Genomic DNA, 13,869 nt, shown 5'->3' with positions numbered 1-13,869 from the left:
TCAGTGCATCAAGAAAGAAGGCTTGGTCGTGTGTCCTGCATCCAACGACTAAGCCAACCAGAACCTGACGGGAATAGCAGGTAGTTTAGACGAGATAGAGAAAAAAGGTTTCGTTACTAGAAATTAAGTTTGAAGAAATCATGAAAACGAAGAGGCATTGCTTCGGCTACAGAGTTCAGAGTACATATAGGGCAATCGCAGATGTTAAAAAAACAGGGTTTTAAAACAGATCTGTCATAATTCGTCGTTCTTCTGTGTAAGGAGGGAGGGAGGAGGTGGTGAGGGGGGGGGGTCTGTAGTTTGTATTTGTTAAGTATGTTTTTCGAGTCGCAAAGACGTTCCCCATACACACTCCCCCCATTACCATTACTCGTCCTCTGCCCCACCAGTTCCCTTGGAGGGGGGGCGGATCCTTGACCAGTTCCTCGAAGGCGCGTATTGGGGGAGAGTGTAGTGTGCGTGATTTTGGCATTCCTTGGCATTTTTTTGTTTTCAATGCATTTTTAGTTGATTGTTTTTTGTTTACTGCGGCTTATGGCGATAAAGGGAAAGAGTTATTTGTTATTAGCGAAACTGTAAACTACGGGATTAGTTAAGTTGTAAGACAAAAGTTGCAAAACAACAACAAAATAAAGAGAAGTTATATTATAGATCGACAGAAGCATGAACGAATAGAATGGCAAACGCGCGTTCAAATAGTTTGCGAGATGCGAGAGCTCATGTAATGAAAATGAAATAAAAACAAACGCAGTGTGTATAGTTGGATCACAAAAACAAAACCGAGATAATGTGTTACCAAGGTTCAAGAACACAATAAGGCACTAGAGATCTGCCCCGGAATAGTAGCCGAACTGTAGAATCTTTGCAGCTGGAATCTTAGCATATGATAATAGATATTCAAAAAGCGAGATATGCTAGAATGCGGATAGAGTCCAGAATGCGTGCCTCCTCTGCAAAATTAACATTTCTAGCTGATCTTGCGCAGAAATTATCTACTTTTGCTATTCGTGCCAAAAGGGTGATGGAAGCTATATGAGACAGGATTCCATATTCCAGTCAATGACTTACACGCTTTGCCCTCCAAGTGAGCTTATCTCCACTACCAGTCGTGGTCAGTTGGATAGACAGTCAGTCCTCACTAAGGAGGAAAACAGTCCGGATGCCGGATTTAAACGCGGTCCTGTCGTATTAAGGATCGGTGCCGCTGTCGCCTCTACCACCGGTCCGCCTCGCGAGTTGTTGATGTGCAGATAGTATATCTTGGTTGGAAAGCTTCAAAACGAACGCGCCTAAGGTCTCCACATCTTTCTTGCCACAAGCCTTGAGACCACAATGACAATGGCTGCTCCTCACTATTGTGCAGCGTCCCAGATCAGCCAGAGTACGCTATGACCGCAATGTACTTGTAGGGTCGAATAAGTAAGTGAGCTGGTAAGTAATAGAACTTTACAAATATTACATGACAAAGAGACAAGCAACGCAATTAAATCTATTAACCAACAACGTTCCACATCAATCTCATACCCTTTACCCTTTAAACGACAAAAAAGGCGCCACCAGGAAGGTTGGTTTCGGATGTATAAGCAATGTGTCGTCGTGCTGAAAAGGAAAGTGCTTGATATTACTGAAGTAAATATATTAGTCCACCCTCACAGAAACATGAATCGACGGCGTCTCCCTATTGCCCCAAAGATTCTTCTTGGCTTAACGACCTTCTAGGACACGCCGGTCATCTAATGGCTTATTACTAGACATGCTGTTTTCACTTAATTGGATTGTCAGTGCTCACTACAGGGGAACGTTCCCCGATGGGATTTCAACCGCGGTCCAACCGTGCCCCAGATTCTATAATGGACAAAGCGGACGAATCAGATATATCAAGCTGTTGGGTGTTGAAAGGTGAACAATTCAACCCACTAAGAAAGGAGAACCCGATCTCTATCTTCAAACCAATACACACCATACCTGGTTGTGAGAGGTGTGTGTACATGTAGGAGAATACATAAAAACCTCCGGTTCTGATATGATCGCGGTATTCAGGTGTTCAAATAGGGTTTCGCGATATTTATTCAAATAGAGTTAGAAACACATACTTAATAATTAAAAAATAGAGTTAAACTCTATCGTAAACTATTGTTCATCGGTGGTGATAGTAGGAGGTTACTAGGACGACGACGACGACGATAAACAAGTCGAAATTGCACCCGTGGCTGTGGAGGATCACCTCGCTAGTCTCACTCTCTTTCGCTACTAAAACTTTTTGCCCTTGTTAAACCAGCTGAGCCGCCGCCGTGGGGAGGTGTTCTGAAAAATTGTAACAGATCGAAACAGTTGTGGTGGATCATTCCCGCTTGCACGCAAAACTATTTATTGGATGGCAAACGTTAATATTTTTACTACAGTTACAACATCTTTCCTTCAAAAGGGATACAAATAAATTTAAAAAAAATCCAGAGCAATAATACTTTCTAAAAGGTGCGCAAACGATACAATATCGCCTCGGAAAGAGGCCATAATAATCGGGAAAGGGGAGGAAACCTCAGCTTAGGTCATTGAACGTGCACACGTGAAAAAAAAAAAAACTAAAATATTCATCCCTATTGACAAAATCTGCCTATGCAGGCACTATTAAGGCAAATTTGTATTGAATATCCTCTTACTAGTTGCTATTAAAGTAATTTTATCAATTAGGATCATTCCTACCTACTTTTACAATCGCATCGAAGAAAAAGGGATCACTAAAGCTAAATAAATAATTTGTTTGAACATCCCATCTAGCCCCTGAACGCCTAAACTAAAAACAAATCCCCGGTTCGAGTGTCTCTTACAGCTAACTCTTCCCGTTCGATCGGTGCATCGTACTCATCCATCATCGACACAAAACATGAGCATCGCCAACATGCCAAACCAAGCCGCCAGTAAGAGAAACAGTGGTGGAATGTAGGTGGTGTGGTGGCGGCTACTAGTAATCGCGTCAGGGAAGACCGTGCGAACGACACTGTCCTCCAGATCAACAGTGCTAAAACTGTAGTACTGAGTGATGTCATCGTTGTGGTCCGTTGTCATGTCCATACTGTGATGCGTGCTATTGACGTCCATTTCGGGTGATGCGATTGATATGGCAACTGGTGCACCGGGTTTGCCTTTGGACACTAGTTGGCGCGCATTGTCGTACAGTTCGCAACGATTTGCGCGTCTGAGTTGTTGCTTGCGAAGGATATTGTACCGGCTGCTGCCGTACGGATGTTTGAAGCTGTAATCGCTTACAGGGATTGGTTCCACGAGTGTGGCGTCTGCTATCAATATCCCCATAGTAGTGGTGGTGGTGATGCTAGCAGTAGTAGCAGCAGCACCAGTAATGTCTACCACAGGAGATGGCCTGGAGGAGTAGTAGTCTGTTGTCTTTCGTACTGTAGCTTCCGGTGTAAGCGTGTTACAGTGTGTTGTCGCGAAAACTTGATCCTGCTCGTCCTTAACCAATGGACATTCCAATATGGTACCCAACGGTACGGTCATTCGTTCGTCCACCGTGTACGGTAGTGTTGAGATCGTATTTTCGCCCAAACAACGGTTGGAATCAAAGGAAACTTCGCGTTGCAAGCGTTTCTGTTTTGCGATGGCAGTAAAGCGTGCACGCGCATTTGGCGGGTATTCTTGGTGGATGTTGGTATCCGTTGCACACCGCATACACCGCTGGTATGCGGTACCCTTGGGCAGTGCACACTTGTTATCCTTAATTATTCCAAAATAGTGCGAAACATCTAAACTCCCATTAATAATTTATTTTTCGACAGAAAACGTTCCTACATGTCAGACAGGTGAGACGCGATTTAAAAGATAAACGCGCAAGCAACGTGTTTAAATAGGGTAACTGTACCAGTTTTCAGCAAGATAGCAAAACAAGCATTTTTATGAGAAAAAATTTGTTAAAAAATATCCTTTGACTACTAAAGATAAACACCAATGTTTATTCGACAAATACGAATTTTGTCCACATTTAGAGGGATATTTACCGAAATATTTAAGCAAATAAGGGCATCAAAAAATGTAAAGTGCGATTTTTCTTATCGATTTAGCTTATTCAAAGTTATATTGTCAATGACCTGGGTAGGTTTTGCACTTTAATTCCAACATATCTTTTGATAGGGAAGTCGTACCGCATGCCTAGGCCAATTTGTTTTTCACATTTTCGTGCAAAAAGAACACATTTAAATTGAATTTGAATATATTTTTTTCGATTCATATCCCTTACATCTACGACCGGGTAGGTGTCATACGTTTTGTATGGGAGTTAGCAATTTATTCGATTGTAAACCTTGTATCTTTTGATCTACTATTCGTCGTATTTGCATGGAGTTTTCAAGAAAAGTGAGACTATTTGCTGTCTTACTAATAGCATTTAGTAGAGAATTTTTAAAATTTGTTCTACCTTTTTTTCGCTTCCAAAACTGTTATATCTACAGTGGCGTATCTAGCACCAAACATTATTTTTGTTTAGGATAAATAGGATAGGTAAAAAGCAAATAATTCAGTTAACATATATCATCAAACGGTTTTTTTCTCTTTTGGAAAAAACAGTAACTAACTATGCTTTATGGCCGATGAAAATGTAGAATAATTTGTGTCGAATGATTATTCAACACAAAGCCTCACCTTTCTTGAAAATCTTATAGATGTTTGCCCGACCGATTCCGGCCGATCGGAAATGTGAGGAAACAACGGCCGACTTTTTCTCGGGCCCGTATTGAGTAAACGGTACGAACAAGATTTGACGCAAAGAAATTTTAATGTTCCTCGTTCTACCTACTGTTAATGAAGAGGTAAAGGTCTCAAAGCTGACCACTAACCGGTGAACCGACCACCAGGTGACAGCGCAAACGTTTGAAAAATCGGAACATTTGTGTCGCTTTTTGATGCATACGGGTAGGTGGTTATAGTAGTAGGGGGTATACATCGAAAATTGATAAGACTACAGCCTGGCCGTCGTTATGCAGTAAAAAAAAAAAACGAAATTAAAAACCCTCGTTTATGCTGTATGATAGAATAAATACTTTTTTTAACGAAAATGAGCCAAGTATGTGCCCATTTTTGATGCTCAATTAATTATTTAACCGTTATTGATCAAACATTCAAACTAAGCAAGAGTAGAAAAGATGTTTGAACATTTTTTAAATTATTAATTGCGCTTTTCTGACAATACGGCACTGGACCGTCATATTCAATTGTAAATAATTGCACTTTTCATAGCGTTTCAATCTGTATCCGCAATTCCGAAAATAGGAACAAAATCATTGCTTGGATTTTTACGAATATTTCTTAAAAATGGGTTCAAACGCTAAACCACGTATATAGAAACTTTGTTCGATAGTTCAACAACCAATATAATAATGCTTTCTTCCAAAATAATTGATATTAATAGGAATTACGATTTTTTGCCGAACGGCTGTAATAGCCGGCCGAAAACTGGTACAGCTACCCTACTCGAATTACATACCGATGACACTACGATACAGATAGGCACACACACACTCAGGTACACTCACTCGAACTACGTGGCTGGTTAACTAATACTTTGAGGCTAGAGTCTAGATGCTAGAGTTTAGAGGCTTGAATCTAGAGGCTAGTGTCTAGAATGTAGAGGTCCTTCGCTACTAACTATGGATCAACCATCCACATTACAGTCTCCTTCTGAACAATCACAACGGGACAAAGTCTCTCATATATAATACGGAAAGAATGTTTTCTTATTTACCTCGTCGCGCTGAAAGTTGTTCAGCAGGCTGGACGAACTGATCATCTGCTTAAACTTGCCGGGCGTTTTTGTTCGTGCTGTCCGTGCTGCCGACTCTCCTCCAGGGCCAACGACAGCAGCAGCAGTACCACCACCAACGGCATCATTTGCGTTAGCGTCTCGCAATACCTCCTTGTACTGTACCTCACCGACCAGGTTGCCAGACAGTGCGCCGGATAACGACAGCCGACCGGCACGCTTGCTTGGCGTTGGTGGACCGGGACGCTTGTAGGATGTGATCCCGCTAACCTTCCGGCGCGAGATCAAACCTGTCGAGCTATCATCGAATGTGGTCGACATATTGTCCTAGAGAAGAAAAAAAAAAGACATTTACATTAGATCATCAAACGAGTTTGACTCGGTTCTTATCAATTGCTTACTCGTGTATCATCCTGCGGTGGCTCACAGTCGGGTTCGAGCGCCACATAGTTCGTGCGTAAGTGGGGCATAACCATCGAATTGCGCTGCGACAGTTCGGAGTACCGATTCAGACCACTTTTGGTGGTTGATGGACCACCGGGCGACACACAGCGCCCACTTTTTAAGTCAGCCAGATACATATTGTTGAACAGCTCCCCCTCCTCATCCTCCATCTTGAAATTGTTGCCTGCAATATTTTACCAAGAAGAGATTCCTTAATTTATAATATTCTGGCTGCTCATTGCGGAATCCCCAGCCTCATTGGCCAAACGAAGTGCCTCTGGTGGCAATATTTTTGAAAGGTCGATTCCCGCTCACAAGTTTCTTTGCACCCCATAACAGATGTGCATGGCCCGCCCGACAGAGCATGTGGTTCCTGCGTTTGCGTCCATGCGCTTTGTGAGCGTCAGGGTTGCAAGCGACAGCATTAGATCACTGAACCAATGAATTCGTTTTGGGAGACATGAAGTTGTGACTGGCGGTCTTACTAATGGCGGAATGCGCGAATTAGATGCTACTGTAGCTTCACAAAGTTGCCGATGGTAGAGTCGCCAGCCACAACTTTTAAATGCTGGCAACGAAATGTAGTATCCGCAACCCCCCTATAACCCCCTAACCTGGAACCAGAGAGGACAACAACGATAAGGTGTGCACTTAAACGGAGAAAGAAGGAAATGTCTACCCTCCATATAGCATAGAACTTGGAAGAATTGTGAAGGAAGGAAAAATATGATTAGATTTTAAGGAATTAGAGGCCTGGCCGTCATGCGAAATAAAAAAAAATCTGTTCTATTTGTTTAAAAGGCTATTTTTTAAACAACTACTCACGCAAGTTTGCCTGAGTTGGTAGCAGCACAGACTTTCGATCGTTACCAAACTCGTCCAGTGACTTTATCCTGATATGGAGCAGCTGATTCTCTTTCCGAACTTCCAGATTGCGCTCGTTCATCTCGGCCAGCTGTTGCTGTAGCTTAGCGCAGCGTATTTCCAAGTTTTCCACCTAATTTAGAGTGCAAAAAATATTTACTCGCTAATCGAAAACGCCTCCAGTGCTCGTTGTTGGCTATACACACCTTCCTTCTGTAGCCTTCAACCGTTAATAGCAACCCTTGATTCTCGGATTCTAGCTTTGTTTTAACTTCTTTGTGTAGCTCCACCTAAAATGGTTGCAAATGGTAGTAGCCAGAACAGAAAATTATTTGATGTGTGTGTGTTTTTGTTATGATTAGATTGGTCATAAAATATGGATACGGTTGTTGGAAATTGGAACACCGTTCTTTAGCACTGCAAAATCAAAATAACTGACTGAACGCTGACGCTAGGATATCGGATTCTAACGTGTTTATCACTTCAGTAAGTCCACCAAAAAACTTCTCGCAAAAGGGAATTAGTTGAAAAATAGAAAATTCTGAACAAACGTATCAGGCTTTATTTAAATTTAATGAACCCATGTAACCCAGTAACTGCCAAACACTAAAATAATATAAATTGTCCCCCTGGTAACGAAAAACAACATCTTTTTCTTCTTCTTTTTGGCTTAACGACCTTCTATAAGGTCACGCCGGTCAGCCAACAGCTTAATAAATAGTTCTGCTGATAGTCCGCGTAGTTATATAGCCAGTCCTCACACTACGGGGGAACGATACCCGGATGGGATTAGAACCCCTGTTCTGTCGTGTGAGAACTGGCGCCGTTGTCGCCCTTCCACCGGACCTCCCCCTGGACTAACAACATCCCAACGATGCTCCGCTTCGAAAGCCCCGGTCCCAACACAGGTGTCCTGCCACTAACACGTTCTTCGTGTTAGTTCTTCGCTAGGCGAATAAGTTCGTCCTCGTTCGCTTCTAATAGTATGGTGGATATTTATACTGCCGTTCGATTTTGAATTCTCGAAAGAATGTTACGAGCAAAACGACGCTAATGCTCGTCAATAAGATGACATTCTTCCAGAATGAACCTGAGGGCTGCAATTAGATAAAAGGAGTGTACAATGTCAGCGGACATCTTCAGCCAGGGATGTGCGGCATGGATTCCATGTAACGAATACAAGTGCTAGGGGTGGTATGAGCAAAAGAGGCAGCTGCGGATGGGGGAGGGTACGTGTAATGTCCAGTCAAGTGTTTTGTGATGTCTTTTTTTACATTGCAATGTAAGAAAAGGCTATTGAAACTGTACTATTTTCTAAAGCTTCTAGCTTCTTTGACTCAATGTATCCACAGCTCGGATAGTCACAGTCCTGCGTAACGCGTTCGGATGAGATATTTGGTACCGAGTTCTGTCGTGTGAAAAACCGTTACCGTTGCCATTATAGTCTGCTTACTAAAATGTTATCGTCAGGCTGATGATGGATAGCAAAAATCAAACGGAAAAAAACTAACATTAAAAAATAGAAGCATTACTTACCATTCTATCCTTCATTTTTGCCATTTTGCTATCATGCTCGATCCTTGCATCGCGTAACTTCTCCTCCATCGCGTTAGCCATCGACGCCCGTTCCTTCGCCCACAATTCTTCCTTCTCTTTCAACGCTAGCCGTGTTGTGTACAGTTTCGCCGCAACTATTTCGCCATCCTGGTACGCTTTTTCGTACTTCTTCACCGTTTCCTCGTGCAGCACGCTCATTTCCATCAGTTTTGCATCTTTCGTTGCAAGCTGTTGCTGGAGATTAGCCATTTCGCTGCGATCCGCCGATAGCTGCTGCATTAGCTTTGTGCACTGCACACCCAGATCATCCGCCTGGCGTTTAGCCTGCATATGTTGACAGCTGATCTCTTCCGATTTTTCCTGCTCTTGATCTAGAGTCTGCTGCAAGGTCAAAATCTGTTTAGCCATTTCATCGCGCTGACAGGTGCTGGACTGTTCATGGAGAAGCTTCGTTTTTTCGACCAGTTCCAGCTGATGATTGAGATAGGCTGTTTTTGATTTTTCTTTAGCGAGATCATCGTCGAGCTGTGATTTAGCTTTCGATACTTCAGCCAATGCTGCACTTTTCTCATTAAGCTCGACCTGCAGATGTTCATGATCTTGCAACTGATTATTCAACTCTTTGATAAAAGCTTTACACTGCTCGAGCTCTACTGCGATTAGAGATTTCTCTTTTTCTGCTGCAATCAATCCTTTGCGAAGCCCTTCAGTTTTCCTATCCATCTCAATCTGCAGACGTTCATTGCTCTCTAGGTGTCCTTTTTTCTGTGCTTCCAGCTGACGAGTCAGATCTTCAATGAGCGCTTTACCGTTCTTGATATCTTCGGTGAGCGATGATTTCTCTTCCTCTGCATTTGACAGAGCTTGTTGAAGCTGGGAAGTATTTGTATTGAGCTCGTCTACCAAACGTTCATGTTCTTGTAGCTGTCGATTCAAATCTTCCATCTTGGCATTAGCTTTTTCGAGGTCTTCTGTGAGCTGTGAATTATTTTGCTCTGGTTCAGCTAATGCTTTCCGCAGCTCTGAAGCTGTCTGGCTCAACTCAGCAACTATATATTCATGTTGTTTCAAATCCTCCACCTTGGCCCTACTGCAGATCTCCAGATTTTCGGTGAGATACGATTTCTCTTTCTCTGCATCTGCCAATGCTTGTCGAAGCTCTGCCGTTTTCTGACACATCTCCGCCTGCAGACGTTCGTGTTCCTGCAACTGTCGATTTAAATCCTGCATCTTGGCTTTAGCCATCTCGAGCTCTGCTGCGAGCTGTGATTTCTCTTTTTTAGTTATAGCCAATGATTCTACAAGCCCCGTAGTTTCCTGTTTCATCTCAGCCTGCAGACATTCATATTTCTCCAGGTGCGCTTTTTTCTGTAATTCCAGCTGATTATTCAGATCTTCGATGAAAGTTTTACCTTCCTCGAGGTCTACGGTGAGCTGAGATTTCTCTTTCTCTGCTTTCTCCAATGCTTGTCGAAGCTGTACAGTATTTTCATTCAGCTCGGCCACCAAACGTTCGCGTTCTTGCAACTGTCGATTTAAATCCTGCAGCTTATCTTTTCCCCGTTCAAGGTCTTCTACAAGAGTTGATTTCTCTTTTTCAGCTGCTGCCAATGATTCTACAAGGCCTGCTGTTTCCTGTTTCATCTCAGCCTGCAGACATTCATATTTCTCCAGGTGCGCTTTTTTCTGTGATTCCAGCTGATTGTTCAGATCTTCGATGAAAGCTTTATCTTCCTCGAGGTCTACGGTGAGCTGAGATTTCTCTTTCTCTGATTTCTCCCATGCTTGTCGAAGCTGTACAGTATTTTCATTCAGCTCGGACACCAAACGTTCGCGTTCTTGCAACTGTCGATTTAAATCCTGCAGCTTATCTTTTTCCCGTTCAAGGTTTTCTACAAGAGTTGATTTCTCTTTTTCAGCTGCAGCCAATGATTCTAAAAGGCCTGCTGTTTCCTGTTTCATCTCAGCCTGCAGACATTCATATTTCTCCAGGTGCGCTTTTTTCTGTGATTCCAGCTGATTATTCAGATTTTCGATGAAAGTTTTACCTTCCTCGAGGTCTACGGTGAGCTGAGATTTCTCTTTCTCTGCTTTCTCCAATGCTTGTCGAAGCTGTACAGTATTTTCATTCAGCTCGGCCACCAAACGTTCGCGTTCTTGCAACTGTCGATTTAAATCCTGCAGCTTATCTTTTCCCCGTTCAAGGTCTTCTACAAGAGTTGATTTCTCTTTTTCAGCTGCTGCCAATGATTCTACAAGGCCTGCTGTTTCCTGTTTCATCTCAGCCTGCAGACATTCATATTTCTCCAGGTGCGCTTTTTTCTGTGATTCCAGCTGATTGTTCAGATCTTCGATGAAAGCTTTACCTTCCTCGAGGTCTACGGTGAGCTGAGATTTCTCTTTCTCTGATTTCTCCCATGCTTGTCGAAGCTGTACAGTATTTTCATTCAGCTCGGACACCAAACGTTCGCGTTCTTGCAACTGTCGATTTAAATCCTGCAGCTTATCTTTTTCCCGTTCAAGGTTTTCTACAAGTGTTGATTTCTCTTTTTCAGCTGCAGCCAATGATTCTAAAAGGCCTGCTGTTTCCTGTTTCATCTCAGCCTGCAGACATTCATATTTCTCCAGGTGCGCTTTTTTCTGTGATTCCAGCTGATTGTTCAGATCTTCGATGAAAGTTTTACCTTCCTCGAGGTCTACGGTGAGCTGAGATTTCTCTTTCTCTGCTTTCTCCCATGCTTGTCGAAGCTGTACAGTATTTTCATTCAGCTCGGCCACCAAACGTTCGCGTTCTTGTAACTGTTGATTTAAATCCTGCATCTTATCTTTTTCCCGTTCAAGGTTTTCTACAAGTGTTGATTTCTCTTTTTCAGCTGCAGCCAATGATTCTAAAAGGCCTGCTGTTTCCTGTTTCATCTCAGCCTGCAGACATTCATATTTCTCCAGGTGCGCTTTTTTCTGTGATTCCAGCTGATTGTTCAGATCTTCGATGAAAGTTTTACCTTCCTCGAGGTCTACGGTGAGCTGAGATTTCTCTTTCTCTGCTTTCTCCCATGCTTGTCGAAGCTGTACAGTATTTTCATTCAGCTCGGCCACCAAACGTTCGCGTTCTTGCAACTGTCGATTTAAATCCTGCAACTTATCTTTTCCCCGTTCAAGGTCTTCTACAAGAGTTGATTTCTCTTTTTCAGCTGCTGCCAATGATTCTACAAGGCCTGCTGTTTCCTGTTTCATCTCAGCCTGCAGACATTCATATTTCTCCAGGTGCGCTTTTTTCTGTGATTCCAGCTGATTGTTCAGATCTTCGATGAAAGCTTTATCTTCCTCGAGGTCTACGGTGAGCTGAGATTTCTCTTTCTCTGATTTCTCCCATGCTTGTCGAAGCTGTACAGTATTTTCATTCAGCTCGGACACCAAACGTTCGCGTTCTTGCAACTGTCGATTTAAATCCTGCATCTTATCTTTTTCCCGTTCAAGGTTTTTTTCAAGTATTGATTTCTCTTTTTCTGCAACAGCCAATGTTTGCCGAAGCTTTGCATCTTTTTCATTATACTCGGCCTGCAAATGGTTCTGCTTTTCCAAGTGTGCCTTAAGCTTGTCTTCTAACTCTTGCGATTTCCTTGTCATTGCTTCTAGTTCATGCTCTTTCTCCTTCAATTTGATTTCTACCACTGTCGATGCCAGATTCTCGGAGTCGTAACAGTGGCTATCGTCTGATGCCACATTTTTAAAAGATTGATCCAAAAATTCAAATGAACTCTCCAATGATTCCATCAATCCAGCGCCTTTGATTTGGTTTTCGTTAATAAAGCGTCGCAAATCTTTGACAATTTCGAACAGATTTTGGTTACAAGCTTCTTTCATGCTGATATCTTCCTTCAAATCTTCGACAGCTATCTTCATGCGCTGGTTGTCTTCCTCAAGAACCGCATACTGTTTCTTCATCGACGTGTATCGTTCTATTTCCGCATTTGCGCTTTCCTTCAGCTTGCTGAGTTCTTCCTGCAGCATCTCTATGTCTTGGTTCTTCGATTCAAGCTGCTTTTGGAGCTGTTCTGTAACTCGGTTGGATTCGTTTGGTAAATTTGTCAAATTGTTTCCACAAGCACACGTTTCCTTTAGCTGTAAAATGTTAATTTTCGACTGATACATTTTTTTCTCCTCCTGTAGCTTCTTCATGTTTTGCAACAAACGCTCTATTTGTCTTTCCTGGCTGCTGTTTTCGGCTTGGGCTGTTTCTAGCAATGCGTTGAGATTCTTTAACTTCCATTCGAGCGCCACACTTTTCGGCGTTGTTGGTGACGGTTTCCTCATCTCAAGCTTACCGCTCGGTGTGCTGGTGATCATCTGTTGACTAAGAACTCTTCTATTAGACGATTCTTCGCTTAACACGCTTGCAACTGGTTTGGCGCTCTGGAACGCTTTATCTAGGAATGATCGGTTGATGATGATTTGATTGCCGTCTTTCGAAACGAAAGAGTTCAGAAACGCTGTCATGCTTCGCTGGTACTCTACATCGAACTCTTGGCCAACGTTTTGAAAGTATGGAATCGGGTACCGGATGCAGGAAAAGTAAAGCATCAACGAAAATACATAAACAGCATCACATTTCGGCACCTCGTTTTCGTTACTCAGCTCCAACTCAAAGTGCGGAAACTGTACCCGTAGAAACTCCGCAACGGTGTTTTCGATCAATTCGTAGTATGCTTCAATTTTGCATCGGAAGTTGGTGTAGCAGGTATCCAAATCGAAGCTATCGTGGCTGGTGGTTAATTCGGCGCATTTTACCTTAGAGTTTCAAAATAATATGAAGGAAAAAGGCACATATCAGAAAGGAAATAAAATTTACATAAAACATTATAACCTAGGGTAAACATTTGGATATGCGTCTTGTAGGTCAGTCTTGAAGGAACAGCTTTCCTACGCATGCACTGGAAGAAAACTAAGTTTGATCACGCATCATATTACCCATTTCAGCACTACTCGGCGCCAATACGCTTCCTTATGCTCGGCTGACTGATTTTCGGCCATTGCTGTTAAACTACACTATTTACAGATACAAATTTCAATTCAATACACATTTTTCTCACAGACACAGTCAGAGTAGCTGCTTGCTAGCTGCATATAATGATGGCTGATGGCGTCGCAAATGGCAGTTGTATCTCGATTCGGTTCAAAATTCAGAACTGTCAGATTAAACAGTTTGTTCTGGATGACAAATCTATTGTCAAGGT

The 13,869-nt window shown here is 42.6% G+C and overlaps 1 protein-coding gene across 1 annotated transcript in view; it reads right to left on the bottom strand.

The window, feature by feature from the left end:
• The window catches only part of LOC126563172 (early endosome antigen 1-like), a 169,515-nt gene extending 155,848 nt beyond the window's left edge, over positions 1-13,667 (bottom strand). Inside the window, exons 1-11 of the mRNA XM_050219834.1 lie at positions 13,604-13,667; positions 12,149-13,423; positions 9,756-12,001; positions 9,440-9,671; positions 9,274-9,285; positions 8,615-9,067; positions 7,285-7,368; positions 7,040-7,211; positions 6,172-6,398; positions 5,753-6,097; positions 2,239-2,304 (exon numbers count right to left, since the gene is read on the bottom strand). Of these exons, the coding sequence (XP_050075791.1) occupies positions 2,251-2,304; positions 5,753-6,097; positions 6,172-6,398; positions 7,040-7,211; positions 7,285-7,368; positions 8,615-9,067; positions 9,274-9,285; positions 9,440-9,671; positions 9,756-12,001; positions 12,149-13,423; positions 13,604-13,666 (5,163 nt within the window). The 5' untranslated portion in view covers position 13,667 and the 3' untranslated portion in view covers positions 2,239-2,250. The remainder of the gene's footprint in view (positions 1-2,238; positions 2,305-5,752; positions 6,098-6,171; positions 6,399-7,039; positions 7,212-7,284; positions 7,369-8,614; positions 9,068-9,273; positions 9,286-9,439; positions 9,672-9,755; positions 12,002-12,148; positions 13,424-13,603) is intronic.
• Between the last annotated feature and the right edge of the window lie 202 nt (positions 13,668-13,869).

The sequence above is a fragment of the Anopheles maculipalpis genome, chromosome X, assembly GCF_943734695.1.
Source record: "Anopheles maculipalpis chromosome X, idAnoMacuDA_375_x, whole genome shotgun sequence".
Classification (NCBI taxonomy): domain Eukaryota; kingdom Metazoa; phylum Arthropoda; class Insecta; order Diptera; family Culicidae; genus Anopheles; species Anopheles maculipalpis.
The sequence above is the reverse complement of the archived record's forward strand: the minus strand, read 5'-3'. Positions and strand labels throughout refer to the sequence as shown.